We start from the raw sequence: 22,787 nt of genomic DNA on the forward strand, positions 1-22,787 counted from the left end.
TTTTCAATAAACAAAATATGTAGTATTTTTGGAATGAGTATGGTAGCTCGATTTTATAAAATACCAGCAAACGTCAGAAGGTTAATATGGCGACAAAAAGAGAGAATGACACTACCTTGATATTTTTACCATGCTTACATGTATATAAAAACTTTCTAGGCCTTTAAAATCCGAAGCGGAGAATTGTTTACATCTCCTTAAAAAAAAACTTAAAATCTGCTGAATTAGAGCACTTCATGAGTTCCCAAAACATATATTAGATATAAATTGAGTTGATCTAAAAGCCAAATATTCAGCAAAATTTTAATTTCTAAGAAAAATAATTATAAAATGTCAATCAAGATGAAAATAAGAACAGTTTCAGACTCCATTTCGAAATGAGGTAATTTGCAAAACATACTTTTTTAATTCTACTAAAGCCGGCGTTACACGATCTCACAAGTAATATGATCTATCAAGAGTACGGATCGTCTAAACGCAATATGTAATGAAACATTCACACATTGAGAGAGAATTTTAGATCTGGGACGTATTTTTATGTTAACACATACAAAACAGTGAATCAGCTGTTTCCATCTTACTTTGTTATTGTTTCATACCCATCGTGTAAAAAAATATATAAATTAAACAAAATTCCATTTTTTAACTTTTAGTTGATCCATTTTTTAAGAACAATGTAAATATGTGCTAGACATTATTGAAATTTAAAATTTGAACAATGTTATACAGTGTTTTAAGAGAATCAAATAAAACTCGGGAGTATCATGGCACTTTTCAACATCAAATGATATCAAAAAAGTACGATAGGCGATGAACTGTCAAAACGAATTACGAATGTGTCGTAGAAACGGGTTAATTGGCTATCGTCATTCAAAGACCAAATTAGGTAATTCAACTGATAGTGGAAACATGGTAATAGGGTAGCAATGCACACTGGGTATAGCTAGTTTTTTATAAAACCCTGTATGTTGAAAAAACACCAACACATAAACATTACTAACACATATTCAGAGTTAGGTACTTTTTTACTAACACATGTTTAGAGTTAAGTACTGCTGTCAAAGAGTCGGACTACTTGTTATACTTTAGTTGAGGGCATTTCAAACTCTTTTTCATTTAAAATGTGTTTATTTTGCTGAATTTTAAGTTTAAATGAAAATTCGATTTGCCGAACACCAAATTTAATATAAGAATCCATGAATAAGTTAGTTTAAGATAACTTTTAAATAAGTTTAACAAATATCGAAGTAAATTTTGTCCTGTAATGGTAATTAAGAATATTCAAAAAATCCTAAAACTTTTATTTATTGTATTGATTTAAAATCCAATTTTCTATTTTTTACTTTTTTACCAAAGACTATTGTTATGTGAAAAAATTCGGAACAGAAAACATACGCAAGTTTATTTTCATAAAAATTGTATTTATGTTTTCGCCCAGCTATTTCGCGATTAACTTCGGTATAACTTTTTATAAAATATCTACTAAAATAAAAAACTTTTATTTTAGTAGTGGAATTGGTGTTTCGTCTCAATTGTTTTTATTAACATAAAAAATTACCTGTATATTATACGGGGGTAAAAACCAAGTCTGGTAATAATCCATATAACGGTAAATATTCCAAAAATTATATCACATAATTTTTGGTAGTTTGCGTATTTCGTCAATTTTGCTGCCTATAAATGAAAAAAAATGTAATAGTTAAGAAATTAACATAAGTTGTGACTTTTTATTTGTAATACATTTTTAAAACAAATTTAACAAAAAATAATTTACTTAACTAACTATATATTCAATCCATGTTGAAATCGGACAGCCGTCGGATTTTAATAAAACTTACCGCACACATATAATAAATATATAATAAGTTCCACATATCATTGACTTTTCGGATGGAAGCTCATTCCAATGTAAAAATATCGCGATTTAAAAATTGAAAAATAAGTTAAAGTTTTATAAAAGTACATACACATAATTGAACATATTTCTGAAACTACTTAAAGTATTACATAATTTTTGATTTCGATTTAAAGCATATTTAAAGAATATTTTACTTCCGAAAGGTTAAAGGTCAACTGTCATAGTGTATATATATTTTAATGTCTAATAGCTTGTTTAATTTTTCATACGATTTTGTATAAAAACCATACTTTAAATTAAATTTTGGTTAATAATTCCTGAACTACAAAAGTCTCAATCGAAACATTTTCACTAGAATGGAGAAGAGGGTTTACATTTTTATAATTTTTAACACGGGGTTGCCCGACTTATTTGACATTAAACTATACACTACGAAAATTGACCTTTAACCTTTATTCTATTTACACGCTTTTAAAGAAAATATTTTTGGCTTTGAAACGAAATAAAAAATTATCCTATACTTAAAGGAATTTTAAAGTTATTGGCAATACTATGTATATACTTTTATTTTTATTTATTTATTTATTTATTTATTTGAGATTCATTTTTAAAATCGAGCCTCTTAGTTTGGCCATTTTGATTGCTTAGACTAACAATTAATAATTATTCTTAATTTTAATTATAGAAATTCTGGAAAGATGAGAACAAAGAGATCGAATATAGTATGGAAAGATTAGAACAATTGAGAAAGTACAGAGGAAGAATTCATAATAAAATGGAATAGAGAGTTCCTTGAACTTTTTTTCAATTTCTTCCAATTCGTACCGAAAAGATTTTTTACAAGAAGAACATAGAAATCTGTTTTCATAAAATGAAGTGTGATCGTGAACATGCAGTTTAAAAACATTTATTATTATTCGGCGAGTTACTCTTCTCAATCCGATCAAAAAGTCATTGATTTGAGGAACACTTTCAAACTTTTATTTTCTATCTGATTTGATTGGATTCTCTCTATAACTATATATACTTAAAAGTTAACTATAGTAACTACAGATATACCCATAATTTAAGAAATATAAAAAACAAGTAGGAAAGTGTAGTCGGGCATGGCCGACGATATAATACCCTATAGAGTATATTTTTAAAATTTTTATTTTTTATAAAGCAACTTTTATGTTGAATTTTATCTTAATTCTAAAGTATTTAAGCAATTTATTGATAAAAAACAAAATTTTCTATATAGGAGTATAGGTCAAACATGGGCCTATCGTCGATAAATTTGGAAAAAGGATATAATTTTAAATAACAGTTAGTTTTGTTGAGTTTCATTGCGATACTAATGGTTACAAGTCAATTTTAGATGTTTAAGAAATTTTTTGAAGGGGGGCTAGGTTCAAATGAGGGCAGTGTCATTTATACTTATATACAACATATTTGTGTCAATTTTTAGAGAGATAATAGTATATTTGACGTAATTATGGCATAAAAAACCCAAATCGGGAGGTACGGTTGTATGGGGACTAGGTGAAATAATGGACCGATTTCCACCATTTTCAATAGGCTTCATCTCTGTGCCAAAAACATGCTTGGTCTAAATTTCATCAAATTATATTGAAAATGGGGCCTGTACCTTGCGCACAAGGTTTACATGGACAGCCAGCCGGACAGACGGACGGACATGTCTTAATCGACTCCAAAATGATTTTCAATCGATCGGTATATTTTAAGGTGGGTATTGGACCAATATTTGTGTGTGTTAAAAACATCAGCACAAACGTATAATACCCTCCCCACTATAGTGGTGTTGGTATAAATATTACTTATATCCTGACCTTAAAAAGTCGATATTGGAATCTTGTTCGTCTTAACCCCACAAAATTATTCCCCTTTCCAGATATTGAGATAGCCGAAACTTGAGCTCGTTAAAAAGACGTTAACACGTGCCGCTCGTCGGTCAAAATTTGAACAAATACAAATTTTTAGCCAAAAAGCTATAACTAAAGAACTGTAAATAATAGATACAAACTTAGTACCTCAAAACGAAGCTAATATTGTACATCAAAATGTTTATTTAATACATAATTCTTTTTACTTTAATCAAAGCAGAGTTACAACAGATTTTGTCTCCAAAAACGTGACCTGGTCGCGGTAGGAGCATACTTCGTATATTTCGATATTATGTGATAAATATTTTACAAATTGTTAAATAATCATAATATACATAGGCTTGGTATTCAAAAAGATGTATATTAGTTGAAAAATGTAAAAGTTATTAAAAATTCCCCAGGTCATTAGGAAATGTAGAAAAAATTGTTCTTATATTGAAAAATATTGTAATAAAACTACTTTACTACATAAAATATTATATTTTTTCAAATATAATTTTTTGTCCTTAAAATATATCGTGAACCTGTTCTCAGCTATGATCAAAATAAAATAATTCTTTACACGGCAGTTACAAAACTCAATTTTCAGTTTTTTTAATCTTTGTTAAACATTTCTTAAAAATTTTGAAGCACCACCAGAGTAAAATTAGGTTAATACATCTTATAGTAAAGCTGCACCTGCGATTTGAATTCTGCAAATTTCGCGAAAAAAAATTTTTTGTAATTTATGCCTTAGGATTTCCCGATTTATATATAACTTCAGGGACATATTTTATATTATCCGAGAAATAATATTCTGTTAATATTTTATTTAAAATGTATAACAGTAAAGAATTAGGATATATTTTCTAAAATATTAGAAAAAAATTAGTTTTTCGCGTAATTCTCAGAATTCAAATCATAGGGACGGCTTAACTATAAGAGGTATTGACCTTATTTTTTCATCGTTTTATTCGCTAATCTATTTACCATACATCCCCTGGTATGTTAATAATGTTTAACAAAGATTTAACAAAAAACTAAAAATGGAGTTTTGTAATTGCAGTGTGAAAAATTATTTTATTTTGATCAAAGCTGAGAACAGGTTCACGATATCTTTTAAGGACATAAAGTTATATTCGAGTAAATATAAATATATTTTATGTAATAAAATATTTTTATTAGTATATTTTACAAAATAAGTAAATTTTTTCCACATTTCCTAATCAAGTGCTCTAAGACACGTTAATGGCCTGAGAAATTTTTAATAACTTTTACGTTTTTCAATCAATTTTTATGTTTTACATATATATCCGGTAGGTTAGTGGTTAGTCTTCTAGTCTGGTAGACCGGAGGTGGTGGGTTCGATTCCCACCCGTGGCACTGGTTGAGGAGCGGATTTGATGTGTATACATCCTCCTTTCAAATTAACTAACTACATATTTTTGAAATACCAAATCTATGTACATTATGGTTATTTAACAATAATATGTAAAATATTTACCTACTAGCAACATTTAACCGTGACAAGGTTACGTTTTTAGAGACAAAATCTGTTGTAACTCTGCTTTACAAGAATTATGTATTAAATATAAATTGAAGTACAATATTAGCTTCGTTTTGAGATACTATGTTTGTTTCTATTATTTGCTGTTCTGGAGTTATAGCTCATTTGGTGGGGTTAAGACGAACAAGATTCCGACATTTTGTTCTCCCCACATAAGATCCGGTCAGTCTAATACACACTTAAAAGTAAAGTATAAAAAACAATGCACCTAAATACCAATACCATAATCTGTCAAGTCTGTTTGGACATATATTCCAACTTACTAAAACCTTGTAAAATATAAATAAAAATGAAAAAAAGATTTATGCGCTTTAAATATGCTTAAAAAATATACAAAATATGCACTTAACATTTTCCAAATGAAACCTTTGCTGTTTACTTTATACAAATGTGAAGTCGTCTTGAGACCTTTAAAAACACCTTCATTTATCCGTTATGTTATCTGAAATCCTATTTGTCGACTTAAAAATGAAGGTTTAATTTCCATTTTCAATATGTTAATCTAAACATTGATCTCTGTGTTAAAGATTAAGAAGCTTAACTTTTTTACTTTATATTCCATTGATTTAATTTCCAAAAAATATATATATTTCATTTTTAAAACAAACAAGTAAAAAGGTATAGACCATATGATAACCTACACCAGTGGGCTTAATTCCAAATTAATTAAACAATTTGTTATAACCTCGAGAGCTTTGTTCGAGTTTAGAGTTAAATGGGGCTTGTTAAAATAATTGACTGACTTCATTAATTTTAAACAGGCTTGTGTTAAATTTCATCACGAAATTTGCGACATATAGTATGCGCAAAAGGTTTACATAAGCACATAGACGGCACTCGGATATATTTTAACCGAAACTGATTCTGAGCCGTTAAGTGTACTTTAGATAACAGTGACGTTTTCTATTGTTTTGTATGTCAACACAGCTAGGTTTAATTTTGAATTCAAAAATAACAATGGGGATTAACATCAGAATAAATTTATTTTATGCTTAACTAATCTGATTATTGATTGCCAACTTTAAATCCCGCTCTTAAAATATTAAATAAGTTTAGTTTTTTTTAACAGTACACAGACTATTTTGACAAAAATTACTTATGTTGGCACTTTTCTTCTTATTTGGACAAACGATTATTTTTTACCAATTAAATTTTTCTTGAATGTTTTTTTTTTATATGATATATAAGAGAAAATTAATGATGAAAAATACTTACTTCCAAGAAAATATCAGCACAATCATGGATCACTAACACTAAAGATCCAACGCGATGTAAGTTACAAATCCAACTTAATGACATAAGAAGAAGCGTAACCATGTGGTGAATAAACATTTGCCAAAAATCTTTCCTTTTCACATCAACAAATTGAGTAACTGTAAGTGACCAGTAAAAGGCCATTGATATCATATAGTACCACCAAATATCACTGGAAACTGACTGAAACAAATAATGAAATATTTTTTTATCGCCAATTGTATCCATTATAAGATAAACTAAATAAAATGAACTCAAGTACAATTAAATGTTTGTCCTTAATTACCAGAGTTGGAGGTAGTGCATTAAATATTTAGTGCACTAGGGTTTCCACTAAATTCCACTATTTTGACGAAATTTTGATTGTCCACTATTTTTTATCAATATAGTTGTAGTGAAACATATTTTAACTAGCACAAACAAAGTGATAGTGAAACCTATTTTAACTACCACTAAAAAAATTAGTGGTAGTGAAAATTTTTCCGCTACCATTAGCGGTAGTGAAAATTTTACACTACCATAAAATTGTGCAAATTTATGGTAGTCATTGTTGTTAATTTGGTTACTACTTTAATATTAGTGTTAATTAATTAAGTTAATAAATTGTATAAAAAACAGTACAAATTAAATTAATATAATGATATATATTTGAGTGAATATTAGTCAATGATTATATTTTTTATCCTGTTAGTGGAGAAAAAAGATTTGCACTAAGATGTAAAAAAGGGTTATCACTATCACTAAATTAATTTTAGTGAAAAACTTTCTTGTACCACACTCACTATTTCTTAGTGAGGCTGTCATTTTTAAACTCACCACTAAAGATTTTGCACTATCACTTACATTTAGTGGAAACCGCTAATTTAGTGCACTACCCCAACTCTGTTAATTACATATTGTTAATATCTGAAAACTTTCGCTAAATTTCAAATAATAGCTTTCGTTCAAATTAATGTTCAATATGTATGGAAAATTGTATTAGTTTTTTCTTTAGACCAATATACCAAAGATCAGTACGTTCAACCGAAAACATAGGACATATGTTTTATAAAAAAAATATTATTTTTGGTTGATTTTTTATGACATTAGGTTATCTAATAAACAAAAGAATACAAATAAATATTTTTATAAATTTTTCTATATTATCAAATGTTGAAAAATTAATCGATTTCTTTATAATGCTAAAGATGATTGACATCATTATTTTATATTTCGAAAATGTGTTAGGTACGTAATTGTTTACAGACTTATACTTATAGTCGATTTTTTTGTAAATATAAATATGGACACTACATAATACGGAAAGAATACTAAACTACATATAACCAATGATATTTTGTTGATCAATTATCATTGTGAAAAACAGGATTTAAATAACATTTTTTTTTTAAATTTTGCAAGAGAAAAAAAATAAAATTAAAGTTGATAGGAGAATGTTAACTACATCAAATTCGAAGAAAAAATTTAAACTATTGTTATACAAATTTTATCCCAACATTAAAAAAGTTGTGTAGTAGTAGTAGTAAAAATGTATAATTTTTTATTGCATCCTTTTGTATTTTAGATGACGACATATTTATATAATCACCATTATTGTGTATTTCTTTGAAATCGAAATTATCTCTGTTATCTCTGTCAACTTTGTTATATTTTTCTTACGATTCCGCTGAATGCGAAAACGTAATCGAATTACTGAATAGGAGTGTATTAATTTCTGACAAACTTTAGGTATTTTTTAGATAAATAATACATACAAAAAATACGACAATGATATTTGTTGCATACCTGATGTGGATATCCATACCAACAACTTTTAACATCCCAGAACCAAGGCTTGTCCCACAACACGATAACACCAAATATAAAGCTATATGTGTAGTATATACATCTCCATGTATTTTCACAGAATTTTGTTAATGTTGAAGGTTTATCTTGGGCCCTTCGCAATCTCCACCACCGTTCAATTTGACGTTCTGTTAAATCCAGTTGTTTAGACAATGAAACGACCTAAAAAATAAATACATACAAGTTTTCAAGAATAACAGAAACAAAGAAATAATTGTTTTTACAAATCAAAATACATTTTTTTAATATACATATTTTCAAGTAGTTCTAGAAGGCTAGGCCGAAAATGGGACCTTCGGAACTCTTCTGCTTTTTTAATCAAAGATTTTTTATTTAATTTGGTAAGCTTGGAAATAGCTCATTTGTTACAATAGTTCTAGTTGTTTTTGAATAGATTTCATTGGCTCAATTAAATTTAGAAAATTTATTTCAAATATGTCTATTATTTTCGGTCGCAATTTTTAACAATTTTTTCAATATAGTGCAATACATCAGCAAGGTGTACTGAATACGTGGTGACATTATTAGCCCAGCTGCTCATTGTTTAAAATTTTTTGCATATAGAATTATATGAATCGCACGTTCGTCAAACACCATATAAAAAAATCGACAATCGTGCGTTTGCCGTCAAGAGCTGGTACATTGTTAAGTATGGTACATTTTGGTGATATGCACAAGCTTATTCGCTTCGATTCTCACAAAATTTTTATTTATTTTTGACAAAAGTGCTGGATGAATTGTGTCGATTTTTGTTTGTTATATGTATTTAATTTACGGACTATATATTCACCTTTTTATGATCCAGACGAATCGATTTTTCATACGCCTTTTCTAATAATGGAATATTTGGTGCCTTTTTTGATCGTGTGCTTCTAATTCCAAGTGATTTGCCGATGGGCGAAATCCAAAATCTACAAAAAAAAAATAATAATAATAATATTTGTTAAAATACCTGAGGCTATAATGATGTTAAGTTTTATTTTACAAATTTCTTTTTATTGATTACAAAGGCTAACAAAATCAAAATTTTTTAAGACATTTTATAAGGTGCTGTTACCAAATATAAAATCAGACATTTTACGGAGATACAAATTATATATTATTTCATATTTATTTTTTATTTAGTTAGTTACAACTTACAAAAAAATAATATTAATGTACTAAAATGCATATAAACTCATTTTATGTGAATTTATTTCATTCAATTTTATTAATGCAGATAAACATCTGTAAAGTTCTTATCGAAGTTAGTACTCTGAAATTTCGGTTCTGATATACTATGTATTATTCATGTACATATGTTGCATTTTCTCAACCTATACTTTGTATAGAAACAAAATTTAATAAATAGTCCATTGTAGTTGTTACTGGGATTGACAGCTGTTGGCCGATAATATCGGGTCATTCTGGTGCGTATGTAACATCACCCAGTTTTATGCTCTCCCAAGGCATGTCAGAAAGAACCTTCAAGTATACGAGCATACGATGATATGTGCAGGATCCCTTGGATCGGAGTTCCTATACAACAGCTTTGAACGACATTCATAGAGACGCCATCAATACCGCGGTTTCAGGTTACCACATGAATGTCGTTCTTGGAGGTTGCTCACCGCCTATAGCAAAAATAGAGAAGAACCTGCCGCGGAAAACAAGAGTTGTTCTGGCAACTGACTGAGATCGGTATAGAGCAACAGGCTGGTCCCGCATAGACCGTGCCGTCCCAAATATATGCCCAGCATGTGGTCAGGGTCCCCATGATACCTACCACATATTCAACTGTCCAGCCCTCTCTACTTCCCTTAGCCCAATGGATTAATGGACCAATGCTACTGCAGTGGCAGAACCCATGTATTAAAAATCGTATAGTCCGTCCGAATTTGCACTTCAACTATTTAACGAGATATTTATTCACAAAAATCTGTATTTTTTTAAATAGATTTTTCGAAAATGGATCTTTTAATTCTGTCACGAATAAGAGCATCGCGGTGATTTTTGGTAGAGTGCATTTTATGGGAACTTGGACACGAACTATTCAGAATTCGATCATTTTATTATAATAAATATCTTTTTATGGCATTTCTACTTTGATTTAAAAACAAAAGTATTACTATAGACTCCACCGTTTTTGGTCTATAGCATTTTAACAGAAACGCAAATGGCAAACGGCACACATCTGTACTCGGTTCCCTAAAAACTTCTTTATTCTTCCAAAGTACACAGATTTAAAAAAATATAACTTTGCGCTCATTGCGGAAATATAATCATAGATTTTTAAAAATACTTTTTGTACTACAAGAAATGATAATCAATTTCTTAAATCTTAATCAAATAAAACTATTTACACATACAGTGAATCAACTAAGTTTTTTGCCTACCTTTTTTTGAAAGAATTTTGTTCTCTATTCATACATAAAATTCGAAAAAAAGGTAAAAAGTAAATTTATGTTTTCCAATTAAAAATAGAGATTGTGTAAAATGGTAAAACCAAGAAAAAATATTAAAATACAAATTTTTGTGCATTTGTTGTTGCATTTTATTATTTTCCATCATAATTTGCACTTTAATAAAGTATTTTGCATATTGAGAATTCCGGTTAAATTCGTTGGGTTTTTCAAATTATTTTTTAATTACTTTTTGGAATTTATTCCTTTATTGTTAAAAGGTCGAGAGTTAAGTATTTCGATATAAAAAATTAGTTTTGATTTCTAAAAACCCCACAGAAAATTTTCAGAGTACTCGGTACCAATGTTGTGTGCTTTACTTTGTGTTACTTATAATTTGATTTACTTGTATATCAAATCTGGATATGAAGTTTAAATTTTTAATAAATTTTTTTCTGCATTACATATTTTAAAATATAAAACAATGAAATATAATTATGAGATGTTTAATCAATAACATTAAAAATTATAAAATAGAATAATTGATGAAATGATCCAAAGAATTATTAGAAAAAACGCACTGAGTGGTGCTTCAAAATCTTGAACAGCCAAAGGGAGGCAACTTGTATCCAAGGAAAATCATTGGACTCTTGATTTAGCTTCTCCAAAATCCATATACGAACTAGGAGGAACACTATGTTTAAATTTAGACCTCTAAACAGACCTTAGAATGCATGGAACCAATGTAAAGTAAAGTGTCGTGTAGTACAGGAAGAATACCTAATTTAGATATTTTAAAATATAGGTGGTTATCATACCCCAAAGGTCAACAAAAGCAATACATACACTTATAAATATTTAGAACCCAAATCAAGAATAACTATCCAGATCCTAATATGCCTACTATATCTTAATCATAAAATAAAGCAATTAAAATATGAGGTTGAAAATCAGGATTTTAGCATGTAATAGTTCTATAGTGGTATATGGTGATGTCCCCATACTTAGAGTGGCTATTAGTGTTAGATTTATTGAATATGAGTCAATATTCTACAATTCTAAATAAAATTTACACAGAACTCCCCAAATAGATGGTGTTTTCGTAATGTAGTTTTTTTTTATCAATACAAAATGACCAAAAACCTAGATTATTTTTGTTACTTATTATTTTCGAAATTTAATCAAAGAAACGATAGATTTAATGTTAAATCAATTATTGATAAATTCTTATAGGTATATAGGATAATAAATCGGTTAAGAAATGTCGTTCCACTACTAAAATATCCAAAAATGTTATTCTAATATATAGGTGTAATAAAAATATTAAATTTTATAAAATAATGCAGCAATATTAAAAAATAACAAAAAACCTAAAAAGCAAAATACTTTATTGACCTAGAAAATTAACAATAGGTTCACATTTTATCAAAAATTTCGTATTAATATATAAAATATTCTTTAAAAAATACAACAAAGAAATTGCTTTATTTTGCTATAAATAACTGTTCAGATAAAGTTTTTTCTTAAAATTAATAAAATTTTACATAGGCAAATTACTTAATTGATTCACTGTAGAATAATTAAATCATAGGTTTCGATGGGATAATTAGTGCACTATTTCATCTTTATAAAAAAACAGAACATACAAATGTACACACATAGTAAATTTTTTTAAATTCTTGATTTGTATTTTATAGATTTTTTCATTCAATTCAGTTATATAAAGTTAATTTTGATCAAAATAATATTACACAGTAGAACAAAGTATTGAACTAGTCAATAATTTTCAAATTACAATACTATCAAATCTGAATATAAGTGTGTGTTAATAAAATCTTTAAATAAAAATTTGGTCACTTCAACTGATATTAATGTTTTAACTAGTGTTTTAACAAATACTATTTGTAACGAAAGAGTTATTTAGATAATGATATTTATAATCTAATATATATACATATATATGTACATATGTATGTATGTTAACACAAATGTTTTAAAATTTAAAACACTCCAATGTCCATATCTACATACTATGTTCGTTTATACATATGTATAAATACACTATATATCTGCATAGACATACATACAGATATCTGTACCTACAATATATCTGTCATTTGCAACTAATATTCGTTTAATGTTTTTTATATGTTGTTCTCCAGTATTCATAAAGATATTAGTCGTTTCTTTTAGGCTTATTACTTATATTTTCCTAAAATAAACCATCAATAATTTGATTATTCATTTATGAATATGGTGTTTATCTTTTTTGGTATGAACATGTTTTTGCTGGTAGGTATGTACAGTTGCGTTCACAATTATAGGAATAAAACTTTTTTAAACTTGGAATAGCAATTTAGTGAAAAATTTAGGTGGCTATTTTGTGAATCCCTTCCCCTCACTTCACATTTTTCATATAAATAGTTTTAATATTTTCAAACAATTGTATAAAAAATTTTGAACGCAAGGTGAAGTGTTTTTTAAAATAATAAAATAAAATGTTAGATTTTTAATTATTTTTAGCTTTTTTATTCCATTTGCTTTATAATTTCTAATAACGTTAACATTATTTTTATTTGGGTATCTTAGCATCCAGAACTTAACAACTTTTCGACACCTGCATTGAGGGGCTTAATGTCGCTTGTCTTAGACTATTATCCTTATATATGTAGTAATTTGTTATGAAACACCTAAAATGCGTTATACACAAGGTTTCATAATTTTTGTATCAATGTTTTCAAACGCCTACACAAACATTTTATCATATATGTTTGTTGGGAATATGATAACATATCTTGGGGTAATATGTTAACCTACAACCCTTTTCGTCAAGATAGATAGATTCTTATTTTTTGAATTCATATTTGACAATAGTCTGAAATTAATTATTTTTCAAACAATTATGTTTCATTTGATTTGAACTAATTGAATATTGGTCATGATGTCCAATAACTACAATTTGGCTCAGTTTAACTATTTTAGGACGCTCTTAGGATTCATTTTTAAACCTTGCAGTATGCGCTTATCAGTTTTGTGTGTTTCATGAGAGATTTTAAAATCTTTAATTCTTTTAGTAGTCAAATAATCTTTAAATGAAATTATCATGAGATTTCTTCTTGCGATATTTTCATAATTTACAAGGTCATATTCGAATAAGGATTTAGAAGAGTGAATATTAAAAAAGGAAGCTATACCTATAAAAAATTTCCTTTTTTATTTTTTACTTTTAAGTTAAGTTTTAACACTTTCCAAAAATGTTTTCTCTTTAAAAGTAAGCTGCACTTCTATTATTTTGGACGCAGCTATATGTATGTTCATTAGAATGTCCCCTGGACCACTTTTTCGTAGGAATACCTCTCAATCGATGCGTATTATTGTACTCAACACGAGAAAAATAAAAAAATATTTTTTTTTGAAGAGCCTCAGTTCCCTACCAGCGATTAAAAATCTTGACCCAATACAATATGTTCAAAAAAATCGAAATGGGTCTTAAAAATTCTTCAACTATCTGTATTTCAGGTCCGCAAAACGTGTATTAGTGTAAAAAGTGACATATAATCTTCAAAATAATCAAAAAAATCTGAAATGGACCAAACCAAATGCCAAGCTATTTTTTAAATATTTTTATCAATACGCAAAAAATTACGTCAATTCTGATACCTATTTCGAAAAAGTGAAAATAATATGCATCTCCAACCCACTTAAAATCATTTTGTGAGACAAAAATACTCTACAAAAATTTAAAAATTATTTTTCCCGAAATAAGCTCAAAATTGGAAATATTTTATTTTAACAAATTATACTGAGGTTAGTATTTTCAATCGCTAAAAGACAACTGAGGACCATTCGTAAAAAAAAATATTTTTTTTATTTTTCTCATGTTCAGTACATTAATCGATATTAATACACAAAAATCTAAAAAAGGACGCTTCTCGGTTCACTCTGAGTATAGATATATATTTTTCTGCATATTTTTATAAAAATATAAATTTGGCTTAAACTCAAATAGAAATGACATAAATATCTACTACATAGATTCATATATGCAAACTTATTATTTGAAGAGTTGTAAAATTGCAGCAACATTTTGTTTTCTGAGTTATGACCCTTTTGTTGCAAATGCGCGATATGTACATATTTATGTACATACATACATATGTACTAATTCATGATACATGCATATGTACATACATATGTATATACATACATATTTAACCACATACTTTAGTTTGGTTCTAGTAAATTTTGTCATACATTTTAATTATTGGGTGTGTCGATGCACATGAATCCTAGATGAAAAAACTTTTCTAATACAAAAATATTTACTCTGAATTACACCGGTAATATTAGATATTGAGTATTAATGTAAATAATTACCTTTTATTTTTATATAAAACATGTATTAGAAATACTTACCTTTCAAGTGAATATCTTGTTAACATGACTAGAAGGGCCAAAGGTAGAGGCCATATAAGATCTGTGTAATCAGCATGATTTATGTCTGGACGAGAACCAGGGGCAATATCGTCCCATGTTGTATTTGGCGGTAACCATATATCAGTTGACCAAAATGTGCTTCTAAATTTATTTACGTATTCCATTATTAGAACAAATCACTTCTTTATCACTTTTCACTTAGATAATTATTTACGATTACTTTTCAACATAGCCTAGCGTACAGATTAATTCGTGATGGGAATAATAAATGCAATTAAATTAACTAGGAAGTAAATTTTAAATCATGGGGTGACTCAGATACAAAGTGTTCTTACCCTAAAGTGTTGCCATATTTTAACTGGTTCGTTGAAAAGAAAAACAAACCAAAAAACTTAACAAAAATAATTGTATATGGTGAATTTTAAATATCGATATCTAGCAAAAAAATTAGAGTCAATCTTAAGGTTAAACATTAGTAATTACATAAAAATTATTCTACACAGATTGTTTAAGTACTCGATTAATTAACATACCTGCGTTAGGCGCTTAACGATCGAGTACTTAAACTTGGATCAGAGATGACAAAGTGTTTACGGCTGCTGCAAAATTAAAAATAGTTTGAAAATAAACTTAAACGCTTAAAGTATTTAGTGTCTCAATCAACTAAGTTTTGAAATATATTGGAGTTTAAATATTACTTACACCCTACACCAATATAGTGGGAAGGTACTGTGTTTATGCTGATGTTTATAAAGCACAAATATCTCGACAATGCCCCACCATACTTTCATACTAATTTTAACAACAAAGCTTGGAAAGAATGAATTCTATTTGGAATTAATTCCCTTATATTTTTAATTCAGCTTTAAATTTCTGAATGTACCATTCGTTAAAATCATTCTTTTAATTTAAATTCTTAAGCTTAATTCCTTGGCTTTATATTCCATTGAATTAATACCTAAGAGAATTTATTCTTTATAGGAATGAATTCAATTGAATGATCACTGTCATTTTTTAATTCCTTCTATTACAAATTGAATGAAAGAAAAAAATTTTAATTCAATTTTTAATATACAGAATGCTTTTGAATTATAAAACAAAATCTTCATTCAATATATTTCAAATTAAATGGTTGAAAAAATTTTAAATTCAATTTGTAATAGATTGAATTAAAACAAAATGTTTATCATTCAGAGGGAATTTAAAAATCTTTAGGAATTTTTGAAATTTATTATAACCTTCACCTTCGTGAGAAGGGTATATATAAGTTTTTCATTCCGTTTGTAATTTCTATAATATAATTTTCCGACCCTACAAAGTATATATATTCTGGATCCTTATAGATAGCGGAGTCGATTAAGCCATGTCCGTCTGTTTGTCGGTTGAAATCAGTTTTTAGAGGACCCCAGATATCGGCGAGATCCGAATCTTCAATAATTCTGTTAGACATGCTTTTGAGAAGATCGGTATTTAAAATCAGCAAAATCGGTCGGTAAATAACGAAGATATAAAAAATTCGAGACAACCTCTGAAAATTTCATCAAAAAACATCATATTTTTTCATGCTTTGTTAAATAAGCAACAACAACACAGCATATTAGAAAAAGATGTACACGTGTGTGTAAAAGTATTTGGTTTTTCAGCTGTGTATTTCGTTTTGTATGTTTGGATGCTGTTGACGTCATTGAGTTGTGTATATTGTTTTTGTGAATTCTGTTCGTATATTTGGATGTAGGTTGGTTTTATTGCGTTGTTTATTTTGTATATGTAGTCGGGAAAAATTTATAAAACTAATATGTTTAAAATACACTATGGTGAAGGGAATATAAGATACGGCACAGCCGAATATAGCTCTCTTACTTGTTTTAATTCAATTCATTCATATTGAATTTAACATTCTATAGGAATTAATTCATTAGAGAATTAATTCAACTATATCGAAAGCTTTAAGAATTAATTGTATGAATTAAATAAGAGGGAATGAGTTTGAAAAATTGCTAATTCTTTTAAATATAACTAGGGAATGAAGACTTTTAGAGCTTTGTTAAATAAACAATTCGTTTAAGGTCTAAAAAACAAATTTTAAATTGTAAAATTACTTATATTATTAAACTGCTTATAATATGTTATTAAAATTAAGTTGTTCAAACCAACCAACTTTAATGTAATAAATTTCACCAAAAATAGATGAAAAATATAAAAAAAAATATTTAATCTGCTGATAATTTTTTTCTTAATTCGCCTGTTTAACGTAGCTGTCAAAGTTTGTTAGACCTGGTTCACACTAGGAAACTTTTGATTTTTGTGTATGAAAGAAAGAGAAAGAAAAATCAACCATCTCTTACTCTCACACACAAAATCAAAAATTTCTCATTAAAAGTTTCCCATTGTGAACCAGGTCTTATTGTTTACATTTTTATATTCAAAATTTTTCGTTAAACGGAGAAAAACTATGTTTATATTTTGAATTATTCAAAATTAAAAATTACCATACCAGTTATTAAAGAAATCCAAATAAAAAGATAAAGAGGCACCGAGTAGTTTTTTGTGTCTGTCTTCCTGCTGAAACGTAGCTATGAATAAAATGCAAACTTTCCTTTCCCTACTTACCGCCGCTTATTATTTTAGACGATCATTTTAAATGATAAAACTTTTAGAACAATTCATTTAAACATTATAAATTAAATTAAGGTTTAATTGAACAATATTATTATGTAAACAAAAGTATATATAATTCAAGGTTTAGGTTTATATTTCAGGTGTTAATAACTTGGCTGCACGATTTATGGATAAAGAGAGGCAATGTCCAGAGAGCTGGTATTGATAATGAGGGCTTTCCTATCCGCCAGTATAGTGTCCAGGCGTGAAAGTGTTTCGGGTAAGAATTTATAATCAATATCTCAAATTCCTTTTATTTATTTTCTCTATTTCATTTTAGAGAAACTACCTTTATAATATTAAAGGAAACCTAGAACTTAAATTCCGTAAATTACTATTCTAGACCAGGGCTCTAAACTACTGTTCGGGCACCTGTGTTTGGAATTGAAATTTCACGCGGGAAGTTGGTGCTAGAAAGCAGCTTCTCACTAGGGTTCTATAAATCGACTTTCGAATAATCGAACAAAAAACGTGGAATATATCGAAAAGTCGGATAATGTCAAAAACTCGAAAATTGTAGAAACAAGTCAAAAATAGTCGAAAATTTTAAAAAAGTGGAAAAAGTCAAAAACTCTAAAATAGTCGGAAAGACTTGAAAAAAGTCAAAAAATAGTCGGAAAAAAGTCGAAAGAAGTCGAAAATAGTCAAAAAATCGAAAAAATTTAAAAGTCGAAAAAAGTCAAAAAGTCGACTATTTATAAAATACTTGAAAAGTCTAAAAGTCAACTTTTAATTAAATGAAAAAAGTCGAAAAGTGGACTTTTCGTTTCAACTATAGAACCCTACTTCTCACTCGTTGGAATGTTGTTGGGTTGAAGTACCTTTTGCAGGTTTATTTGTTTTTTTTTATAAAAATGCTTGGGTATTTTAAGTTTAAATTTTGAAATTTCAAATTTAATGTTTCCTGGCTTTAACAAATTATTTAGCAGTTTGTTTGCCTACATACAAGGCGAATATACTATAAGGTGAAGTCATTTCATTTTGCGGCGAATTCATGAAATTTTTTATATATGTAATTTGACAGCGTCGGGTTTGAGAGAATTTTTTTATATGGAGTTTAACAGCTTCGGGCTAAATTTCCGTGGACAAAAAAACAATCAGCTGTTGAAATGACTTCACCAAGATATATTAATTATAAGGTAGTGTTATCAGAACAGCTGATCGTTTTTTGCTACTATGTTCATTTTTCGCCGTGGTGTAGAATTAATGTCAAACTTTGTTTACATTTTGTAAATGTCAAACTTTGTTTTCATTTTGTTAATGTCAAATTTGTGATTAAAGTGAAATTGTGTGATTACGGTATATTTTTGAGTTTTTAATCTTTATTTATAATTTTATATAAATGACAATAATTGGTGACAGCTCATTTGTAGAATTTTTGCTGAAATATTTTGCTTTGTTTGTTTGCTTTCAATCCTTTTGAAAACGTTATTTAAAGACAAAATTTATGCTGTTAAATTCGTTTATGTTTTAAAACCAATAATAATACTACACGAAATTAGTTTTATTTTTAAAAACATCAAATTAAATTACAAACAGATTCAAATTTATAAACATTTTTTGTTTAACAAAAATTCGCTTTGATTTATTTGTCAGCTGTTTTTGACATTTTTCCCTGACAGCCAATTCGCCTTCAAGTGCAGGCACAATGTCAAACTACATATAAAAAAATATAACCAATTCGCTCGGTATTCTGAATTCGCCGATGACTTTACCTTATAAAATTAATATACCTTGGACTTCACCTTATTAGTTTCGCCATGACTACATATGTACAAATTTTCCTATAGTTGATTTGTTTTCTCTTCTTCTTTCGCAATAAAAATTCCCTCTCTTTTTATTGCCACTCAAGGTGAATTCATATAAGGTGGTGTTAATCAATCAGCTAGCTGTCAATGTTTGTTATTGTTTACATTTTTATATTTAAAAATGTCCGTTAAACAGAGAAAAACTTCGTTAATATTTTGAATTATTTATTAAAAAATCTGAAAATACCAAGAATCTCGTAAACAAATATCATTTTATTAAAATAATGGCATAATTGGTATGTATACAAATATGTTATATAAGAAAAAAATTTTTTGTATTAAATGTTAACATATTACACAATATTGTTTTATATTTTATATCAAAATTGTGTAGATAACGTGATTAACTAAAAAAATCTCTTCCGGATCACATAATATTAAGAAACCCATATGAAGTATTTACCCCGCTGGCGGCAACTGACTTCTACGTTATGGCTTAATTTTGAAATCTATTAAATGTTAACAAATTAAACAATATTGTTTTATATATACACTATGTAGAAACAAAACAAAACTAATAAAGTCTGTTCAGTAACGCTCGGCTGCTACATTATAGCCAAATATTGAAAATCAATCCGCCGGAGTAGAATTATCTATTAGCAACAAATATTTATTTATTCGTAATATAATATGTTCATGAATATCTACTTTTTATGTTTATTTTTCACAAAAAAAATAAGTTTTGCTTAACTTCAGGCACTCATTTAAATTTTGCAAATTAAGCTGCCAGAATAGAATTTTTCGTTTGAAACATACATTATTCAATACAGAATATATTTTCCTCACAAATTTTAATATCTTTATCTTTATTTTTTAATATAATATAAACATTTTACAAAAATTTTTCATCAAATGAATTTGGCGTACTTATGGTTTTTGACATCTACGTAAACCAAATGCATGTAAAATGTTGTTGTTGCAGAACTGCCACCACCTTACATGAATTCGCCTTGATATGCGTTTTAAACATTCTCTTTGACCTGGTTCACACTTTTTTGGGAAACTTTTGATTTTTGTGTGTGAGAGAAATAGAAAGAAACATCGCTTTCTCTCAAACACAAAATCAAAAGTTTCTCAACAAAAGTTTTCCAGTGTGAACCAGGTCTTTCTGGCCACCGTTGATACTTTGCGTCGAACTGCGACTGGCAGCTACGCATGAAAAAATAATTAAATATGTTTAAATTATATAAAAATATTTAGTTTAAAAATGGTGTTTTATGTTATTTTTTACTAAATCGAGTAAGAATCGCGAGCAATAAGAAAGAAAAAGAGTGTATCAATATTTTCTTTAAGAAAAAACGATAACCTTTGTGATATTACCCTGTCGTATTTATTGGATTCACCTTGCATTGAAAATATTTTCATACAATTTTTTTTAAAATACAAAAACAAATAACACCCTTATTCTTGTTTTATTCACATTTTGTGTATAATACAAAGTATTTGCTTTCAAATACAACAAGTATTTGCTATATAATGTGTGGTCATTTCCATGAGATTACCTGTAAGGAATATGGTAATAAAGACTGTAAGTATTCGAAAAAGTCCGCTGGTCAGATCCTGAGAAATCTCGATTCCTCTAAATCGGCCAACTCCAAGAGAAAAACTATTTGGAATATGGTAATATAGATTGTATTTCGAATAAAATCTAGCAAATGTCAAAAAAATAATTTTAAACAATATTGGATATCTAATATACTAGATTTTGCTATAGTGTAAATGGAGTCGTAAAAATGTTTAATAAATATATTTTAATAACTTATAAACTTTTTACGAAATTTCAGTCAATTGATGTCATATTTATTTACAAATATTTATATTATAATTTTTTATTGTAATAAAATTACTAAAATTAAAAAATAAAAAAATTGATGTCATATTTATTTACAAATATTTATATTATAATTTTTTATTGTAAAAAAATTACTAAAATTAAAAAGTAAATATTTAAAAATTAATTATTTTAAATGCAATGTAAACAAAAATTCTTTACCCCGTGTCTATATTAGACAAATATTTATCACGGCAATGGACAAAACGTCGGCAGACGTTTTTTGTTTATGTTAATGCATAGGGTAACAAAATGCTAATTTTATCACGACAACTCACAGATAATTTTATTGAAATAATGCTATATTTTATAAAAACAATCGAAATTAAATGCAAATTTTGTAAATAAATACTAATTTCACGAAAACTTATGTTAAAAATAAATTTTAATTGCACAAAAACAAAATTCTAACCAAATTTTACAATAAAATGACGTTTGTTATCAAGACAACGTTGTCTAAACAATTGTTTAGACAACACTGTCATAACGACGTTATAACGCTAATAAGTGCCGTCTGTACCTGCTAATTTTTTATCATGATAACAATTTGACGTTTAGCATAATAAATATTTGTCTAATATAGACATGGGGTTATATCCGTAATAAAAGTTTAAAAGCAACATGGTTATATATATTTATATTATTAATGGGATTTCGAGCAAATCTAGTTAATTTTAACTAGATTTTCCATACAAAACAAAATCAACTTCAAATGCAACTAAATAATATTTAAAAATACGACGCTGCAGAAGAAAAAAAGAGAAAAACAAAACAAACAATGTGAAACCAAAATGTCGACAAAATTTTAATAAATTGAAAAACATGAATGAAAAATTAATTTAAAATAGAATGGAATTCTAGTAAATTTTTCATATTTCTGCCGGTCCACACTAGAAACATTTCTTGTAAACTTTTGATTTTGGTAAGGAGTTTCCCGTAGTCAGAAACCAAAGAAACAAAAGTTTCTATGTCTGGACATTAAGGAAACTTTAAAAGAGAATTAAAAAAGTTTCTCTACGAAAGTTTCCTAATGTGGACCAGGTCTTTAAAAATTCAGAAAAGTGGAAAAATTAAATAAATTATTATTTCCGTGTCTATATTAGACAAATATTTATTATGATAAACGTCAAACTGTTAACATGATAAAAAAATGTGCATGTACAGACGGCATTTACTAGCGTAATGTCATCTTTATGATGGTGTTTTCTAAATAATTGTTTAGACAACTTTGTCTTGATATTAAAGGGTGTATAGAATTTTGTTTTTGTGAAATTTAAATTCAG

The 22,787-nt window shown here is 27.6% G+C and overlaps 1 protein-coding gene across 1 annotated transcript in view; it reads right to left on the reverse strand.

Annotated features, from left to right (window-relative positions):
* The window catches only part of LOC111685485 (ceramide synthase 6), a 28,580-nt gene extending 13,095 nt beyond the window's left edge, over positions 1-15,485 (reverse strand). The window contains exons 1-5 of the mRNA XM_046946415.1: positions 15,187-15,485; positions 9,180-9,300; positions 8,330-8,551; positions 6,506-6,727; positions 1,559-1,674 (exon numbers count right to left, since the gene is read on the reverse strand). Coding sequence (XP_046802371.1) covers positions 1,559-1,674; positions 6,506-6,727; positions 8,330-8,551; positions 9,180-9,300; positions 15,187-15,371 — 866 coding nt within the window. The 5' untranslated portion in view covers positions 15,372-15,485. The remainder of the gene's footprint in view (positions 1-1,558; positions 1,675-6,505; positions 6,728-8,329; positions 8,552-9,179; positions 9,301-15,186) is intronic.
* Positions 15,486-22,787: the final 7,302 nt, after the last annotated feature.

Source organism: Lucilia cuprina, chromosome 3 (genome assembly GCF_022045245.1).
Source record: "Lucilia cuprina isolate Lc7/37 chromosome 3, ASM2204524v1, whole genome shotgun sequence".
In the NCBI taxonomy this organism is placed as follows: domain Eukaryota; kingdom Metazoa; phylum Arthropoda; class Insecta; order Diptera; family Calliphoridae; genus Lucilia; species Lucilia cuprina.